The sequence below is a fragment of the Myotis lucifugus genome, unplaced genomic scaffold, assembly GCF_000147115.1.
Source record: "Myotis lucifugus unplaced genomic scaffold, Myoluc2.0 scaffold_395, whole genome shotgun sequence".
NCBI classification, from domain to species: Eukaryota; Metazoa; Chordata; class Mammalia; order Chiroptera; family Vespertilionidae; genus Myotis; species Myotis lucifugus.
Window position 1 is genome coordinate 506,691 of NW_005871443.1, and position 19,696 is coordinate 526,386.

The 19,696-nt window shown below is 52.5% G+C and overlaps 1 protein-coding gene across 1 annotated transcript in view; it reads left to right on the top strand.

The window, feature by feature from the left end:
- The window catches only part of TMEM255B (transmembrane protein 255B), a 33,315-nt gene extending 13,721 nt beyond the window's left edge, over positions 1-19,594 (top strand). The window contains exons 3-8 of the mRNA XM_006102049.3: positions 3,179-3,268; positions 7,888-7,968; positions 10,878-10,963; positions 12,466-12,625; positions 15,143-15,286; positions 19,356-19,594. Coding sequence (XP_006102111.1) covers positions 3,179-3,268; positions 7,888-7,968; positions 10,878-10,963; positions 12,466-12,625; positions 15,143-15,286; positions 19,356-19,523 — 729 coding nt within the window. The 3' untranslated portion in view covers positions 19,524-19,594. The remainder of the gene's footprint in view (positions 1-3,178; positions 3,269-7,887; positions 7,969-10,877; positions 10,964-12,465; positions 12,626-15,142; positions 15,287-19,355) is intronic.
- Positions 19,595-19,696: the final 102 nt, after the last annotated feature.

Sequence of the window (19,696 nt, forward strand, 5' to 3'; positions counted from 1 at the left end):
ATATAATGAACAACATAAACTGATGAACAAAAATAGATCCAGAGACAGAGAAGCATCAAACAGACTATTAAACTTCAGGGGAAATACAGGGGAAGGTGGTGGTGGTGGGGGGTGGGGGGTAAGAGATCAACCAAAGGACTTGTATGAATGCATAAAAGCATTACCAATGGACACAGACACCAGGGGGGTGAGGGCATGTGCTGGGGGGTGGAGGTGGCCGGGGAGAGGTCAATGCAGGGGAAAAGGAGACATATGTAATACTATAAACAATAAAGAATATAAAACAAAACAAAACAAGCCACATACAAGAGTTTAAGTTCAAGCTCCCAAGTAAAAAAAATAAAAAGAATTAGGGGTGCCCTTATGGGACAGAGTGTGAGCTGCGTCCGTCCCCTCCAGCTGCTGGGTTGAGGGTCCTTGTGGTAATCACAGAAGCACCCTTGGCAGGAATAATGGTGACATACCACCCTTTTCTCCCAGCTGATTAAAACGAGCTGGTGTGACCTTGGGATTCAAGGCCAGTGTGAAAGAAAAGCATGAACCACGGGGCTTCGTATTTCATCTTCAAAGGGTGTGCACCGAGCAAGGACAAAGAGCATCCATCTGGGAGCGGCAAGAAGGTCAAAGGAAGAGGCTGGAAGGACAAGCCGCCAAATTAGAGGCAGGCTTTTTTTCCCCTTCAGAAAAGCAAAGGCCCCTGGCCTCCCTACTGGGAAATCTGAAAGTTGCTTCTGAATCTTTTATAACAACAATGTTTTGTTGTTATTTTTTGTATAACAACAATACAAATGTAGGGAAGTCCGGCTAGATCAGCGGTTCTCAACCTGTGGGTCATGACCCCTTTTGGGGTCGAACGACCCTTTCACAGGGGTCACCTAAGACCATCAGAAAACACATATGTAATTACATATTGTTTTTGTGATTAATTACTATGCTTTAATTATGTTCAATTTGTAACAATGAGATTGGGGGTCACCACAACATGAGGAACTGTATTAAAGGGTCACGGCATTAGGAAGGTTGAGAACCACTGGGCTAGATATAATTCCTCAAAAGATTTTTACATAACTCTTTCCATCATAATGATTTTATTTGTATGCAGTAATTTCATAGGGGAAGAAGCCACACAGATGTCCCCCTCCCCATTGAGATAAAGGAAGCAGTTTTGCCTTAGGCCATATTCCTTAGTGTTGATGAACGTCAAATGTTCCGTGGTAGGTAGTGGAGCTCCTGGCTGGCACGGCTTCTGGAGGAAATTCAGTGTATTTTTCCAGGGCCTCCATCATCCTCAGGGTAAGGTGGGTCCTCCTTTGTGCCCACATCCAGAGCTCTTGATTTACACCTGTTACAGCGTTATCACCCTGGGGCGTCTGCTCTTCAGGGTGGGGACCCATCCATTCTGCTCCTCTCCAGCACTCAGAGCAGCTGCTGACTCATTATTGAGTCCATTGACCCAGAGCCGCTGTTCAGAGGACCTGGTGTTAAAACTGCCTCGGCACCGTAGAAAGTCCAATAGGAAATCATTTTGGTTGTTGTACAGATCAAGGCTTATGCAGGCACAGCTGCCACAGGTGGCCCCAAGTTCTTCTTTAATAAACGCATCATAAAATGCCATCTATTGTGGGAAAGGCCAAGGACACCTGCTGGCTTTGTCACATCTGTACCCACAGTACCTAGACCAGCTCAGGTGTCCAGAGGCATTTATTCAACCCACTGATAGGTCATAGCCCCGCACCTCCTTTCCAGATGGGAAACTGAGGACCAAAAAGGTGACCAGTTCAGAGATCCCCCCAAAAGGACTCAGGAGACAGCTCTGATTTGCAATGTCGGGGGGCTGTTTTCATTTGGAAGCAACACAGAATGGGACTGGAGTGGGGGTGTGAGGGAAGGGGCTGTGTCCAAGGCAAGCCTGGGAACCGGCCGGCCTCCTTTCACCTTGGACAGCAGCATGGACGGCACCTCCCGTTTCGGCATCTGTCCCCTTGTTCACATCAAAACTGAACTCAAAGTTCCGGGGTGTCCGGGCAGGCAACGTTTCTTACCAACTCCCTATACTTAGTTGGATATATAAATAATGAAGATTCACATTGATGGAGAGGGAGAGGGCCATATGGAATACAGTCACCTGTGAGCCTGACTGCATTATTAATGAGTAACTCAGCCACAGGGAGGGAACCAACCTAAGTCACGTGGGGAAACAGGTTTTGACCATATTCTCTAAGGCTAGAGACAAAAAGAACTGCACACAAATATTGAACTCTAGATAGTAGCTTGTTTTTCACAAGGTTTGGGTTAGTAATTCCCAAACTACTTCAATGCACATTCTAGGGCCGAGGAAATACATATATTGTGGCTCATGAGAGTGGAGTTCTCATTGCTGGAGAGAGGAGTTATGATAAGGAAAGTCATGAACGTGGTTTTGAAAGGGTTGGAATTTGAGGAAAGGAGACAGGATTTTTTGTACGATTTTTGCTATTTGTTTTGGTAAACTTGAAATTATTTCACAAGCAAAAATTTAAAGAAATGGCCAGCAACTGTAAGAAAAGATCACCAACCTCAGGTTGGTAAAGCGTAAAAGGTTAATACTATGAAGTGTTGTTTGGGATCTAAGGAGATGGGTGTTAGACTATCAGGGAGAGGGAGTCCAATTGGCCAAGCCCCTTTATGGGGCTTCTCGCTCAGAGTCTAAGAGTCTAAGAGCAGCGATCCTAAGTGGGTCCTATCTAAAAGTATGGGTTCTTGAATGTTCCAGGAATCTATCCTACTCATACATTAACACAGATTTTATATGGAGAACAAATTTAGGGTCTTTGTAGCAGAGTAAGTAATAGCAAGAAATTGTAAACCATTTAAATACCCATTGTAGGAGCTGGTTAAATAACCTCTGATTATTCGTGAGGATTGTGCAGAGGGGCGGGAACTGAAGATCCCCACCCACAAAGCAGCCTATTTATTGTGTAAAATAAAATCAACAAGAATGTGCCTTGTATGGGGTGAACTCTGGCCCAGGGTCTGTTCGAGGCTGTGAGTCACTGAGGACAGAGGTGGTAGGGAAGAAGTGAGAATTCTGCAAAAGGCACAGCTAACATCAGGCGGGACTTGGAACTGGTCTGCATTTGAAAAAAGGTTTTTGTTAAGCACTAGACACCCACACCCTCCTCTTGTCTTCTGCTTCCAGCTGGTGGCAGCCATTGTGTTTATCAGCTTCGGCGTGGTGGCCGCCTTCTGCTGTGCCATCGTGGACGGCGTGTTTGCCGCTCGGCACATAGTGAGTTCCATCTTTTTAATTTTGCTCTCAATCGCTTTCCTGGGTTTGAAAGATCTACATACAGAAATAGCTTCCCGGAGCTCAGAGACCTTCCCTGCTTCTCTCTCCATTTCTCTTTGTCAATTGATGTCCTTCCCTCTGTCACTTTTCTTTATTGCCTGCAAAACACACACACACACACACGCACACACACACACACATACCATCCCATCCGTCAGAATCAAAGTCTTCAACTTCCCAAGTAACTTTCCTCAGGTCATTCTTTAAATTTAACAAGACGAAATACATCCCGAAATCTGCTGACTCATGCCTTCCCAGGTTTTATAGTTCAAATCTGTTTCTCTTAAAAGGTTATGACAAGCCCTGACCAGTTTGGCTCAGTGGATAGAGCATCGGCCTGCGGACTGCAGGGTCCCGGGTTCGATTCTGGTCGGGGGCATGTGCCTTGGCTGTGGGCACGTCCCCAGTGGGGGGTGTGCAGGAGGCAGCTGATCGATGTTTCTGACTCTCTGTCCCTCTCCCTTCCTCTCTGTAAGGGATCAGTGAAATATATTTTAAAAAAAAAAGGTTATGACAGCCCTAGCTGGTTTGGCTCAGTGGATAGAGCGATGGCCTGCGGACTGAAGGGTCCTGGGTTCGATTCCAGTCAAGGGCACATGCCTGGGTTGCAGGCTTAATCCCCAGTAGGGGGCGAGCAGGAGGCAGCCGATCAATGATTCTCTCTCATCATTGATGTTTCTATCTCTCTCTCCCTCTTTCTTCCTCTCTGAAATCAATTTAAAAAAAAAAAAGGTTATGACAGAATTTTCCAGCTTGACACTGTAACCTGTGAAATCCTTATAGGTTTACCTAATGGTGTGGAAGCCCGAGATGGAAGATTCTGTCAGTGGTTACAGTCATGTGCCACATAATGATGTTTCAGTCAGTGACCGAGTGCATGTATGAGGTGGTCTCATAAGATTACAATGGAGCTGAAACATTCCTATCGCCTAGTGACTTCATAGCCACCGTCATGTCATAGTGCAACGAAGTATTCACATGTTTGTGGTGATGCCGATGTAAACAAGCCTACTGTGGTACCATTGGTAAGACTGAGACAGAGGAAAACACAGCAGAACCTCCCAGGTCCTGTGGGCTAGAGAGCCACCTGGAAGAGGTGGAGGCCCAACACCCCCAGCCAAGGCCAGAACTGCACCACAATTATCCTTCTAGGTCAGTGGTTCTCAACCTTCCTAATGCCGTGACCCTTTAATACAGTTCCTCATGTTGTGGTGACCCCCAACCATAAAATTATTTTCGTTGCTACTTCATAACTGTAATGTTGCTACTGTTATGAATCGTAATGTAAATATCTGATATGCAGGATGTATTTTCATTGTTACAAATTGAACATAATTAAAGCATAGTGATTAATCACAAAACAATATGTAATTATATATGTGTTTTCTGATGGTCTTAGGTGACCCCTGTGAAAGGGTCCTTTGACCCACAGGTTGAGAACCGCTGTTCTAGGTTATTCTCTGTTTGTCGAATAAATATTTACATTTATAGCACTTTTAAGGAAATGGTGTATACTTTGTCCCAGACTTTTCCCCCCTTGTTTCTTATTTTTGGAAAGTTAATTGATCTAGGAGTCCCTGGCCCATATTTGTTGTCATGGTTTCAGCACACTGTTTGGTTGGAACAGAAAGCATATCCTTTGATCCGAACCTGATTTCCCATCCAGTGCTAAGTTACTGAGGCCAGCAGGTTGCTGTGGTGTTGGACTGTCATACCTGCATTATCTCAAGTGTCACTCAATCAGCAAATATTGATCAAGGGCCTCACCTGAGCTGGGAGTGCAAAGATGGACATGCCTCGGCCCTTTCCTCGAGGAGCAAGCGTCCTAGTGCTCAAACCATGCCGGCTGGGGGTTGACAATGCCAAGGTCTTCTACGGAGACAATCCATGTCTGCCCTCAGGGCGCTGGTGTGGGAGGAGTGCCCGGAGACAGATGTGTACTTGGGGGCAGTGTTAGCGCATGGACCTGGTCATCTGCTTACAGGGGCATTCGAGTGATGCTACCTGGCCTCGAGCCAACTGGTTTCCTCTCACCACGAGGCAGCCCATGTGAAGCCCGGGTGGGGCATGAGGACCCTCAGTACCAGGACCAACTCGGACCGTGTGTCTGCGGCTGCTCACAAACCCATCCCTCTCTCTCAATGGAGATGGAGAACAACTGGTCGATATAATTTCTTAAGACCATTTTCAAAATGAGATCATTTTAAGGTTTTTACCTTCCCCACCAAATTAAACGCTTGGGTCTGGAAGGTGGTTTTGGGAACCCTGGTTGTGAAGGAAAAACCAGCCTTGCCTTCCTGAGAAAGAGGGTCCCTCCTGACAGAGGGGCTCCCAGCAGCCGCAGGTGGGTCCCGCCCGGAGGCTGTGTCGCCGGCTCTCCCCAGGCAGAAATTCCCTTAAGAGCCAGCGGTTTCCCAGGTGGAAGGATCTCCTCCGTCCAGCACGGCAGGAGTGAGGACGGAGGCGTGCCGCCCCTCAGCCCCACTTTGTTTCATGGAGGAATAGGATGTTTTGAAGCCCTTCATCATTGTAGGCGAGGTCTAAATACCGCTAGATAAAATTCCAGGCTCCCGTGTTCCAAACTGGCCGGGCACCTGGTGAAGTGGAACGTGAGCCCTGGCAGATCTGTCGGGAATGAGCCCACCTGTCTGTTTCCACCCAGTCAGGCCTGCTGGGCTGTGGACTCCTGGGGTTCGCAGGTCATTGCAGGAGAAACGGGAAACAGTGGAGTTTGTGGCCATCACTGGGCCTCCGGTGCCAGTTCAGGGAGGACCTGCCTTTCGCAGAGCAACGTTGTGGTCGCCCCAGAGTGTGTTAGTGGCTACTCTGGGGCATCGTCAGTGACTGATGGCATCCAACCGCACTGGCACTCTGATCTCGGACTTCCAGCCTTCAGAACTGTGAGGGATAAGTGTGTGCTGTTAAGCCATCCCGCCTGTGTATTTGTTCTAGCAGCCCGAGCTGACTGAGACAGAGCTCATGGGAAGAGGCTCTCTGAGACCTGGGCAGTCAGCTCTTGAGCTGGACTGGACTTTTAGACCAGGAAGGCGTGAGGGTGACTTTTGGTGACTCATGAACGAGGACCCTTTCATCAAGGCATCACCGTCCAGTCCAGAGGGGCATTTCCCCATGATTACAGGCACGAAGGAAAATGCCTGTCCACAGGGCCATCCACCGGAACCCGAAGCTTGTCGCCTGCACATGATGCAGCCATGTGGACTGTGCAGGCACTGGCCTGACTCCCTGGGACAGACACTGAGCTGGAGCTGCAGATGAAAGAGCCTGGCTGGGACGATACCAGGAAGTGAAGGGAGGAGTGGAATCAGGCAGGGGGCCCCTGGCAGAGGGTCCTTCTGGGGTATAACCGACCTGGTACGGCAGCCGCACCAGCCTCCTGTTTCTCTCCACAGCCCTTTCCACCACCTTCTACGTTCCACGCACATTTCCTGTGCCCTGGCGTCTGTCTTCCCGCAGGAAGATAGATTCTGTGAGGACAGGGACTCGGTCCCATCCCCCCAGTTGCCGTAGCATCCAGACCAGGCCTGGCGTGTAGTAGCCCCGTCCGTCAGTAGCTGCTGCCCGGGTGAACAAATGCGTGACTGTCCCTCTCTGTTGCCATTGCCATTGGTAGTTTTTTATACTTTTTTCTTAGGTCAGAAGTAAGACTGCTTTGAGAATTACAACTAACATAACACAGTATTAAACCTGACTATAATTGTTGGGATTCTAACTCATTTTATAACTTACAGATTATGTAGTTTCATGGCATTTTATAGCTGTTCTCTACCAGAGATTATAAACATTTTGTAATTGTCAGGGTTTTTTTGGGGGAGGGGTGGGGGGGCGGATCTGTCTTCTTCACTAATCCCCTAAGGGCAGGAACTATACCCTTATAATTTGGCTCTGTGTCTACTCCATGGATGTTGGGGAGAGACGCATGGATGAATACTTATGTAGGGCGACAGGTGGATGTATGCTTGGGTGGTTGGTGGGTGGATGGATGGGGATGACTGGATGGATTGCTAAAGAATAGATAGATGGAGGGATGGAGGATAGATGGATGGATGCATAGAAAATTGATTGATTAAATGATTAGGTGGATGGCTAGTGGCTGGGTGGTTGATTGGCTGGTTGAGTTATTATACTGAAATTCATCTTGCTCCCTTCCTAGTGGAAAAATATGTTTTGCTTTCCAAGAAAGAGACAGGAGCCAAGGGGTCAACTTGTTGAGAGTTGTAGGAGGGCACCTCAGAAAGTCCTGCAACCCCTCCCGTCAGCTGCCCTGTGCTGACTGATGAGAGATGTGTCAGCCGAGCCTGCGGGGACAGGGTGCCTGCTCCCCTGGGGCCTTCTACTCACCTGCCTCCGGGATGCAGGAGCCGGCTGCTCTGGAACGAGGTGTGGCATTTCCTGCTGGGTGTTCTGCATGGCAGGCTATTAGTTGGGTTTGGCGTCTCTCCTGTAGAGAGGCCTGGAAACGGCAGACAGGTCTGAAACTGCCTCTGGCCACTCCCGGTTTAGAGAGGAAACTCTGAATCCCATTGTGTGTTTGTCTCTAGGAGACAAGACCCCTCACCACGGGAAGATGCCAGTTCTACTCCAGTGGGGTGGGATACTTGCCCGACGTCTACCAGACGGAGGTAAGCAGGAGCACTGGCTGATGTGCCTGGCTTCACTCTGCTCATCCGCGGATCCCACCGTGCCTGCGTCCCTAGTTAAAATCGAATGTCTGGGTTCTTACAGTTCTCCCGGTCACGTCTGCCCTCTGTGCCAGGGTGAGACTTTGTTTTGAGCTAGCTTTGACATCTTAATGTATTGTATTTATTCTGGAATCACAGCTGCCGACTTGTTGTCTTTGACACACAACAGTCCTACAATTCACTAGTCCAGTTCGTTGTGGCCTATCTGATGAGCCTTTGATTGACTTAATCGCTGCAATAAAAGCTAGTGCACTACATTTGCGTTGGCCAAGAAACTCCTCCACGGTCCCCGGGGCCAAGGACATCTGCAGGGTGATTTCATTTCTATTTCTAGCCGCATGAAAGGCCAGGAGTAGCAAAGTGCCCCACGGCATGCCGTCCTCTCTCAGACCCAGGAGAGCACGCGGCTCCCTTCGTCTGGCTGTGTCACTCCAGCTCTGTGCAGATTTGCTGGTTTAACTAACCACAGGCTCTCAAACTGCATACAGATATCAAAGAAGGGACAGAGTAGCCAGGAGAAGCAGGAGAAGCAGGAGAACACCGGAGGCAAACAGCACGGTTAACGTCCCGCAGGGTGGTTGGGGTGCTCCGAGAACCATGGGAGGAGAAGGTGCATTCTGGATGCTGTAGCATGAGGCCCTGAGTGGCCAGTGGCCAGGTCCCTGATGCTGACCTGAGGCTCCCTGTTGCCCTCTCCAAGCAGGTGGCACAGTTCTCCTCCAAAGGCCAGTCCTGGTACGTGTGGCCTTTCTCCTGGCCGGAGGGGACCTGTCCTGTTCAGAGTGGTCATGGGCTCCCCAGGCCCTCCATGTGTGCCCCTGTCCTCCAAAGGTCCTGGCGCTGCTCTTCCCTTCCTTCTACTCAGGTGTTCAGTCCAGTTCAAGGTCAACTGTTACCCTCTGCTCCTGGGATCATGGAGGAGCATGGCCCCCTCCTGACCAGATGTATCAGACCTTTTGATGACCAGCCCATGTGTGGGGCTCCCGCAGCTCCACCCCTCCACCAGGGCTTCTCGAACCCCTGCCCACAGGACTCAGCCCAGGAGCTTGATGCTGGGTCTCATCCTAGGGAGGAGGCTTAGTGGACCTGGGGATTTAAAAGCTTCCTGAGGCCCAGATGGTGTGGCTCAGTGGTTGAACATCAACCAGTGAGCCAGGAGGTTATGGTTCCATTCCTGGTCGGGGCACATGCCCATTTTATGGGCTTGATCCCCAGTGGGGGCGTGCAGGAGGCAGCCGATCAATGATTCTCTCTCATCATTGATGTTTCTATCTCTCTCTCCCTCTCCCTTCTTCTCTGAAATCAATAAAAATATATATTAAAAAAAATAAAAGCTCCCCGAAGATAATGGGGAAGAAGCTGCCCACACAGTTCAAACAAGGGGCCAGCAATGTTCTCCATAAAAGGTCAGTAGTATTTTAGGATTTACAAGCCAGCTACTCTCTTCACTGCTCTGTGGGAGCAGCCACGTGATGCAGCCATTTTCTAGTGGGTGAACTGGGCTTGGCTCCAGGCCTCTAGTGGCTGACCCTGGTCTAAGCCACCGTCCCCTGCTATTGCTCTCCACACTTCCTAGGAGGACACACCTCCCAAGAGGGGGCACCTAGGGTTAGGGTCAGGCCTTTTGACCTCCAACTCCCCATGCTGGGGCTCTGACCTGCCCACGAGCTGTTTGCTGGGCTCAGAGCCGCACCTTGCCCTTGCTCCCTCCTTCCCCGGGCCCTGTGCCTGCTCGGGACTGTTGTCTTTCCAGCCCTCCAGTGTGACCTGTCACGCCTCCCGGCCCCAGTCTCCTCCGGGTCTGAGTCACGCTGGTGCTACTTCCATGGCTCCCTGGCCTGTGTCTGGTCTCCTCCCCATCAGGACTGTTTCCCAAGCCATTTCCAGAGTAATCTTTCTGCAACGCTTCTCAAGAGCTCTGGAGTGCCCCATTGCCAGCTTGGGTGGTTTCCAGAAGTTAACCACGGAACTCGGAAAGGAAGGCCATGTGCCCAAAGGGTTGCTTGAGCTTGCCGACCCACTGGGGCCCCAGAGAGGCTCTGAGGACCTCTAGGGTATGGTGTGCCCAGGTCTCTGCCCCTCAGAGCCACGTCAGCTCCTGCAGAAAGAGCTGGGAGAGTTTGCTCGAACCTCCTTCCACCACTCGGTGTACGATCCTCCTCCCTTGGAAGCTCTTTCCCCCCAAATGTCACTGTCTTCTTTCTGAAGTCAGTGGTCTCTGCCCTGCTTACCTCCGAACTGTGGGTGGCATGTCTCAGGCCCCCACATTGAATAGCACTGGGGGAAGGAGGAAGGCATGTGTTTTTCCCTAATTTTGCTTTTTTTTTTTTTTTTAAAAAATCAAATGTCCTCCAAGCATTTGTAGCCTGAGGGGAGGCCTCTGTGTGGGTTAGACAGCCGGTGGCTTGGTCAGATCAGGCTGCTGGGAGTTGTTCTCTGTGTTGTCAGGAAGGGTCCTCCCTGGAGGTACCCCCACCTGCAGGAATCCCTGCCTGGAGGTACCCCCACCTGCAGGAACCCCTGCCTGGAGGGGTCTTTACCTGCAGGAATCTGCCTGGAGGCATGGTGCTCAGAACCCTCTCCCTTTCCTTGTCTATCAATCCTTGTCCACCTGGACACCCTGTGTGACTGAGCCTGGTCCTCTAACTCCTCCTGCAGGGCAGAGTCCTGTCACGCCCCAACCCCGAAGCACCTGGAATAGGGGGATGAAGGGGAAGGTCAAGAAATGTGGGCTCAGGAGGGAGAACTGCCTGACTGACCAGGGTGCAGCCCTGCTCACCCTGGGGAGAGAATGAGCGGGCACACAGGGGACAGGTCCCTGAGACCCGGCAAGGCCTTTCTGCTTGCAGGTCACCTGTCACTCCCTGAATGGCAAGTGCCAGCTGAAGGTGAAGAGCAACACCTGCTATTGCTGTGACCTCTACAACTGCCAAAGGTGAGTCCAGCAGGGAGTGGCGGGGGGGGGGAGGGTGCCTCATGGGAGGAGGGGAGGCAGCCCCTCATGCCTCCCTCCTCCCCCCTCTCTGCTCTTCCCTGTCCTTGGACACTGCACCTACACCATCACCTGTAGTCTTTACATGAGGGAAGGGAGTTAGCTCCATTTCACAGATGAGAAAACCGAGGCTCAGTGATGTGGTGAGGTGTGGGGAGGGGAAGTGTCTATAAGCCCCATGATCATGTCTCTGTAGTGAGCCTGTGCCTCTGGCCTGTGGAATTCACCAGCCTTTCTTAGTGTCCGCCCCCGGTCCCCCCCGCCCCCGCCCCAGCTGGGACAGATGGCTAAACAGGGCTGGAGTTGGGTATTCCCCTTGATAACACTCCAGCAGGTTAGGCCCTGGGTACCAGTGTCCCGAGGACAGGCCTTGTTGAGGCAAAGCAGCTCTGGCTGTTTCAGAACTGTCCCTTTCCCTCCCCCTGCTGGAAGCCCGAGAGCATTTTTCTGGGTGTTTAGTGTGGGACCAGGTTGAGCTCCCGAAGGTGAATCTCACAGCCTGTGGGGTCCCCAGGACTGGTTCCCCACAGGTTTTAATGCTGACTTAAGTCATAGCAGATCACCCATTACAGATCCGCTTTCTACCCCGGCCCCTGGGGCCCAGGCGTTTCCGCTCCTGAGTGTGTCCGCGGAGCGGGGCTCTTGTATCCACCTGTCTGCATCTCCAATCTGGGAGCAGCGTGTGTCCTGCATCCTCCCCTCTTAGGACCCAATACGAGTTGTTGATTTTCCAGGCTATTCAGCTTTTTATTTGTTGTTGGGACCCAGTGGGAGTTCCAAGATGGAACCGAAATCCTTCCCCCATTGTCTTCTACATTTGTATTAATAGCTTGAACACTTACCTTAAAGCCAGTGGGAATTTTAACGCTTGCTCCTGGGGTACTCCCCCCTGAATTGTTGGAAATCCCAGGGGCTTAAGCTGCACCCCCTTCCCCGAGAAAAGGGTCCACGCTATTTCCAAGATGAAACGGAGGAGCAGCATGTGTGCGTCACGGCGACTGCCCCCAGCAGCCTCCTGTGGCCAGGCTGCAGGCTCATCTCAACCATGCTGTGGGGGCCAGGATGAATCCCTCCACCAGCGCCGCCGATTGCTGAAGGCTGACTCAGTTGGGGCCCCATTGGTGGGGCGCTGGGGCCTGCATTCTCCCTGTGCAGGGCCTGTGTTTGGGGAGTGGGCAAGGTGATGGTGCCATCCTCTCTGCTCAGAGCCCGGGGCTCCTTCCCTGGGTGGGGACAGCCTTGCTGCCTTGGCCTCAGGGTGCCATTGGGCTGGTGCCTCTCTCTGGCATGACCACTGGGGCCCTCGGGGCCTTTGAGAGCAAAGACCACGGCCGGTCTGGATTCAGTTCACCTGGCCCAGCCCTGCGTCCTCCCAGCCCGGCTGTCACCTGGCAGGTCCTCTCCTCGCAGGCACAGGTGACGCTGTGTCTCCTCCCCGTGTGCAGCACCGAGTACTCTCCCACCTACTATGAGTTCGTGGGCGTGAGCGGCTGTCAGGATGTGCTCCACCTCTACCGGCTGCTCTGGGCCTCGACGGTGCTCAACGTCCTGGGGCTGTTCCTGGGCATCGTCACGGCCGCGGTCCTGGGGGCCTTCAAGGACATGGTGAGTAGTGCCGCCCGGGCTGGGCAGCGACAGCACTCGGGACGGACCAGGGCTTCGAGGCCCACGTTCTCGCAGGCACACAAGGCAGGCCTCCTGATCCCCCCTCACAAATGGGGAAACTGAGGCTTGTGAACACCACCCACCATACATTTTAAGGACAGCCAGTCTTTGCCGGTCGTTTCTGGAAGCAGAGTCTGTCCCAGCACTCGCCTCCACCCTCCGAGGAAGAACCTGAACTTGACACTTAGATGTGTCTGTCTCCACCACCTCTCACCCCGACTGCGTGTGCAATCACCAGAGCCTCTGATTTGGTAGATCTGGAGGGGCAGGTGGTCCTGGGGTCTGCGCTCTCCCAAACTCATAGGTGATTCTGATGCAAGAACTAGGGAGAGCGGTGCTTAGCGTGTGCCGGAGCGCCAGGAAGGGGCCGTGACTGCAGGGCCTCACTGTGAAGGCTGTTCTAGCTGAGCCTCCCCTCAGCGTGGTTCCCTTTTCACAGGCAAATAGCCCTGCCTGGGGCTGGGCTGCAGGATCCCCCTTCTCCAGTCCTCTCCCTGTGACACCTCTTTGTTCCAAACTAGAAATTCTCACCACACGTGCCACCTCCTGCAACAACCCTCCCTTCATCCTAGAGGTGCCGCAGGCGAAGGGCAGCCCCTCAGAGTCCCCAGTTGCAAACCCCTCGGCATGCACATAACAGCTGAGAGAGAGGAGCCACCCACCATGACCCAGTGTTAACTCTAAGGCCGGCAAGTCACCTGCCCGGCAGCTAAAGCTCTTCCCGAGTCTCTTGCTACCCAGCTGTTCTGGAGACTTTGGTCACTGACCGGTTTTAGTAGCTGAGCCTGGATTCCTCCCGAGATCTGTGATTTTCTAAAAGGTTTTGTTTCTCTAGATAAAATCTGAGATAACACGGGACATCCTGGTGTCCCCTAGGACCCACACCTTCCTCCTGGCTGCCACCCTGGAGGGGGCTGCCCGCCTCTCCAAGCTCTGGCTGTGGTCATAAGATTCTTTACACTCATGGAAAAGACAAGCACCCTCCAGGGATGAAAGTCGCTGGTCACCATGCCTTCAGCAAAGTCTCCAGTGGGTGCCACAGCTCTCCCAGGGTGCCTGGGGTCTGCAGAGGGTCCCACAGGGCGCCCTCTGCGAAAGCCCTCAGTATAGGTGTTCTATCAGGAATGTAGCGATGCCCCAGAAGGGCCCCTATTTCCCACCAGACCGCAGCGTTGTGTCTAAACTCTGCTCTGGACAATTTTCTTTCTCCAACCCAAAGCTCTGGGGCGCTGTGAGAAGCAAAAAGCGTGATTCCTTAACATTCTACATCCACTGAGTAATACTCTTATAAGTTTAATGGATCTTACAATTTAAAATTATTTTAAGGAATGAAGGCCCTTCATGAACCAGCCCAAAGCTGTGTGTGCCCTCTCAGCGTACGAGGGCTTCATATGCAGGTCACACATGCTCGTCACACTGGTGCAGAGTAAGTCCCTTTGCCCAGCAGGCGGGGCAAAGGGAGTCTGCAGTCTGCAGCGGGGCTCCTGAGGCGGTGCCTGGGCACCGTGACAACACTTACAGACACAGTCATTTAAACCCTGTCTGGCGGGGAAGGGTCTGCACTGAGCCTCAGGTGTATGTACTGAGAAATGAGGTGGACAGTCCTGTTGCCCAGCTGGGGGCTCCTTGAGGTCACCCACACAGAAAGGTAGACAGGAGGCCAGGGCAAGACCAGGCAGATGCAGGCAGCCAGGCCCAAAGCTGGGCCGGGCCTCCCAGTGCCTCCTGCAGACAGAGTGAAGCTGCCCATGCCAAAATGTTTAGCTCCCTCATGGGAGAACCCCCGGCCCTGCCCTGTCCTTCCTAAACCCCCAAATGGCCAAAATGCTGAGCAAGGCCAGCTGGGTTCCTTTTCAGCCCATGAGATCATCTGTGAACCTTGACCTTCAACCTCCATCACCCTTGCTCAGCCCAAGCCCCCCAGGGCTCTGGCTGCAGCTGTTTCCTCTGGCCAGGATGCTCCCCTCGCCACCTGCCCTCTGTGGGGCCCAGCTCCTGCTGTGCCAGCCCAGAAACCCCTGGGCTGTGTCCCCGGGGCTGGCACATGAGGGAAGCAAGCCCAGTAGGACCATGTCTGAGCATGGAAGCCCGTCCACCCGCTATGGCCGAAGCTGCGTGGGAGGTGGTGTAACACTGCGTCACCTGCAGGGGAGGGATCAGGGGTTTTCGTGCTTTATCAAAACAGCACCAAAGAGGGCCTGGGCCTAACCTGGAATCTTAGTGGGTCTCTGGGACAATTTAAAAAAATAAAAAGCAAAAATAAGCCCCGCTTTTCAGGTGTTTAGTTCCGATCCGAGAGATTTTGATCTGAGGACTCGAGGCATCTCCCCCTGGCAGATCTGCTAGGACCTCACCTTCCTGGATGACTTGAGCATGGGGCTCCCTGGAGGGACTGCTCGAGGCTGAAGGTGCCAGGCTTTGGGGGGCTGGCTGATGCATCTCCATTCTCGGTGGCAGGTCCCTCTGTCCCAGCTGGCCTACAGACCCTCTGCTCCACCTCAGATCCTCTACAACCCTGCCCAGCAGATCCTGGCCTACTCCGGCTTCTGCCCGGCACCGGCGACCCTCCCCACCTGCTCGTCCTACCCTCTGCCTCTCCAGGTAGGCTGAGCTTCACCTGCCTGAAGCCGCGGTGCTCACATCACAGGCAGCTGTCATGCAGGACAGCGCTGGTCAGACGGGACATGCAGGGGGGCTTGGGTTGAAGGAGGACCCAGGGCTTCCCCTCTCCTCATGGAGGTGATGTGGTGGCGGAGCAGGCATGGACTGGAAAAGGGGTTGGGATTATCCGAGGGGTGATGTGGCCGGTCACTCCACACACAGCCTCTCACAGGGACGTTCGTTCCACAGCCAAACTTGGCAGTTTGGACATCCTTTGCTCCACATGGTCATGGTGACCAATTGTTGGTGTCCTTCAGGACTCTAACCTTTTCTTTCTTTTTTAAAATATATGTTTTTATTGGTTTTAGACAGAGAGAAAGGGAGAGAGAAAGAGAGAAACATAGATCAGCTGCCTCTTGTACGCCTTTTACTGGGGATCGAGCCCGCAACCTGGGCATCTGCCTTGCCCGGGAATGGAACTGGTGACCTCTTGGTGTAATGGGACGACACCCAACTGAGCCACACCGGCCAGGACTAACCTTTCTCAATCGACAAAGTTCACTGCGATTTCCGGGCCCGAGCGGCTGGGGACATACCACCAGGTGCCTGGGCCCCGTCACCATAGCACAATTACTTAGATGGAGCCATGTGAATCTGCCAATGCCCAACCACACTGCCCACAGCAGCGGCGATGTCATAGATTCGCCCTAAAATACTGCTGTTGGCCTTGGAGTTGTTGTGGGGCACTTGGTGGGGGTGAGACCTTGTTTGTAGAGCGGCGTTTGCTTTGTCCTTCTGTTTCCATTTGTGGTTTTGGCTTTTCCTTCTTTATAAGCTAGGAAGCTTCTGGTTGAAATAGACCCTAATAATCTGTCGCCTTATGTACTCCAGACCTCAACCGTGGCACTACTGACGTTAGGGCCAGAGAGCTCTGAGGGGTGACGCTGCCCTGTGCACTATAGGATGTGGAGCAGCGTCCCTGGCCTCCACCCACCAGCTGTCAGTACACCCCCGTTGTGACAACCAAAAATGTATCCAGAAGTTGCCCAGTGTCATCAGGGGTCGAAGATGAGAACCACTGGTCCACACAACTTACCTAGGCTTCCATTTCGGGGTGGGGCAACCAGAGGGGCTTAGCATTCTTTTACCTGTACTACTAACAACGCCAGCAGCAAGTGCTAGGAAGTTTACAATATTAACATGCACGCCGAGTTGTGTTTCTGTGCTTGGGCGGGAGGGGTGCTGCGGGGGGCTCAGACCTGATCCTTTGCAATGAAGTCATACATCTTCATGTGTCAACTGCCGGATGCATGGGTGGTCCTTGGGGGTGGGCAGCAGCCAGGGCTCTTGGTAAGCCTGGAGCCTGACTTCGGGGTGCTGGGTGGTGTCCTGCTCTTGCCGTGTGCCCTCAGGAGACTTGCTCCTTGCAGGAGTGCAGGATGAGCGGATGGTCTTCCATCCCTAAATCCCGGTGCTGGTGAGTGGGTCTGCTCGACTTCAGTGTCATATTCCCTCCTTCGGGGCCCTCTGGCTCTTCACAAGCAGCAGATGCCCCCTCTTCACCCTCCCGGGGGAGGCCTGGGCTCTCGTCCCGTTGGCCTAATCAGCTATTATCGCCAGCACATGTAGGAGTATAATTACACATATGTCAATAATTGGATTTTGAGGAGAGGACAAATCAATGAGTTTCCTGTGTTTCCATAGCAGGAAAACAACAGAACTGAAGCTCCTGTTTCTGCTGACAGCCGAGAGGGAGGGGACCCTGTTTCTGCTGACAGCCGAGAGGGAGGGGACAGCTGCCAGTGGCTGATCTGAGCAGTTGGCCAAAAAATTTTTTTGAAGAGAACCCACCTTCCTTGCTCCTAGGAGTTGATTGGTCAGGAAAGTCAGGGAAGGGGTTGGTGTTGATGAGTTTTGTGAACAAGGACACAAGGAGAGATTTCGCTCACACCCTGTGATTAAGGGATTTTTTGTCCATTCCCCTGATCCGGCTCTGTCTGTCAGTGTAGTTCACTCTATAGTTACTGGTGGTATACTCCACAGTTCATGGTGGTTTTTTCTGTGATTCGTGGTGTTTTACTCTGTGGTTTGTGGTGTTTTACTCTGTGGTTCGTGGTGTTTTACTCTGTGGTTTGTGGTGGTTTACTCTGTGGTTTGTGGTGGTTTACTCTGTGGTTTGTGGTGGTTCATTCCATGGTTTGTGGTGGTTTACTCCGTGGTTCATGGTGTTTTACTCCGTGGTTTGTGGTGGTTTACTCTGTGGTTTGTGGTGGTTTACTCTGTGGTTTGTGGTGGTTTACTCCGTGGTTTGTGGTGGTTAATTAAGTCTGTGGTTTGTGATGGTTTACTCCGTGGTTTGTGGTGGTTTACTCCGTGGTTCATGGTGTTTTACTCTGTGGTTCATGGTGGCTAAGTCTGTGGTTCGTGGTAGTTTACTCTGTGGTTCAGGGTGTTTACTCCATGGTTCCTGGCAAGTTACTCTGCGATTTGTGGTAGTTTACTCTGTGGTTCAGGGTGTTTACTCCATGGTTCCTGGCAAGTTACTCTGCGATTTGTGGTGGTTTACTTCGTGGGTCCTTCTGGTTTACTCCCTGGTTCCTGGTGATTTGCTCTATGGTCTGGGTGGTTTATGCTGTGGTTCTCCCAGGTGCTCATTTCCAGTGAAGAGCTGGACACATACATGGTGGGATCTGGGAGCTCCCAGCAGAATGTTCCCCAGAGAATGTTCTCTAGAGGTTTTCTTTGTCCCTGTGGTCAGAGTGTGAGTTTGAGAGAAAGAAAGAAACAAAGGTGGGCAGGGGCCCTGGGCTGTCAGATCCTGAAAACTCAGGCTGTTGACCCTGAGCAAGGTGACATTCTTGGCTTCAGGGACAGCTTGTGAGGAAATCCTCCTTTCAGATCCTGAGGTCTGGGGCTCCTGGACCTCCTTTGTAGAGAAGTCTCCAGGGAAGGGCAAGGCAGACAGGAGGTCGGCCTCTCGGGGGCCCCGGGGCACTTGGCAGGCAGAGAGCAAAGGAATTACAGCACTGCCAGGAGACCAGGGCCCTACACTCACCCTGTGGCATTTCACAGCAGGGCCTGTGTGCTTTATTTGTTTAAAGATCGGTTTTAAGTAGGCATTTTCAACTCTTAGAACTTGAAAAAGAAAAAAGTGTAACAGGTTTGTTGGCAGGTGGAGAAAAACTGGAAAAATGTTTTTCTTCTCAATCACTTTTACTTGCGTCTACGTCAGGGTTCTCCAGAGAACCAATAGGATGGATGGATGCACATATATGTAGACATAGATGTAGATTAGACACTGAGACAGAGAAATAGAGAGACAGGGACAGAGCAAGGTGTCCTGGGCAGGGCAGGATGGCAGGTGGGAGACCCAGGAAAGAATGGATGTTGCAGTTTCGAGCCCAAGGTCAGTCTCCTGGGAGAATTCCCTCCTCCCCGGAAACCTCAGTCTTGTTCTCTTAAGGCCTTCAACTGATTGGATGAGGCTCACCGACATCATGGAGAGTGACCTGCTTTACTCAGTCTACTGATTTCAATGTCAATCTCAAAATACCATCACAGCCACTTCCAGACAGGTGTTCGACCAAACATCTGGGCACCGAGGCCTGGCCAGTTGTCACATAAAATTAATCGTCACACTCGGTGACAAATGCTGAGCTCTTGGGGTTTTCCTTAAAGTGTGACGTGTTGGGTGAACCCAGGGGTCCCCAAATGAGCTGGGCAGCCTTCTCCTTGGACATGTTTGCCCTTGAAAAATGAGACTCCCACATAGCAGGCGTGAGGGCTGGGAAGTCTGAGGAATTCCACAGCCGGGTGTTTCCACAGGCGGCTGCAGGAGCGGACTTTGTGGAAAGGAGGCCCCCGCTGGGCAGGGCCGGGCCTCCCCCTGGCCTCCCTGAGAACTCACTCTGGTCAGGGAGTGTTCCCACCCCAGGGCCTCGGTTAGGCGGGTGACCCTGGGTCTGGGGGAGCCTGAGCCCCAGGTGGGCTCTTGGAGGGGTGCTCCGCGCGGACTGCATGCGGCTGGCCCTCTCCACAGACTGAGGAAGCCTTTTCTGTTCCATTGCAGCCGTCCAGCAGCTTCCCAGCCTCGTCCTCCACTGACCTCTCTCTGTCCGAGGACACGCAGCCTCCGTCCCAGTCCAGCTCCAGCTTCGGGCTCCAGCCCAACGCCCCGCCTCTCTATGCTCCAGCCCCTTTCCTCCCCGGGGAGAAGCCTCCCCCCTACGCACCATGACAGGGGGGAGATTGAAAAAGAACTTCTTTTTGGTTTGTTTTTTTAAAAAGCAGCCTCACCACACCTGCTTCTGTGGCCCAACCTCCTAGAGACATCAGGGGGAACGTATTCGGAATCTCCTGTCCCTCTTTCCCTTCCCGGGTTCGAGAGAGGCCAGGAACAGTGGTGGAGGA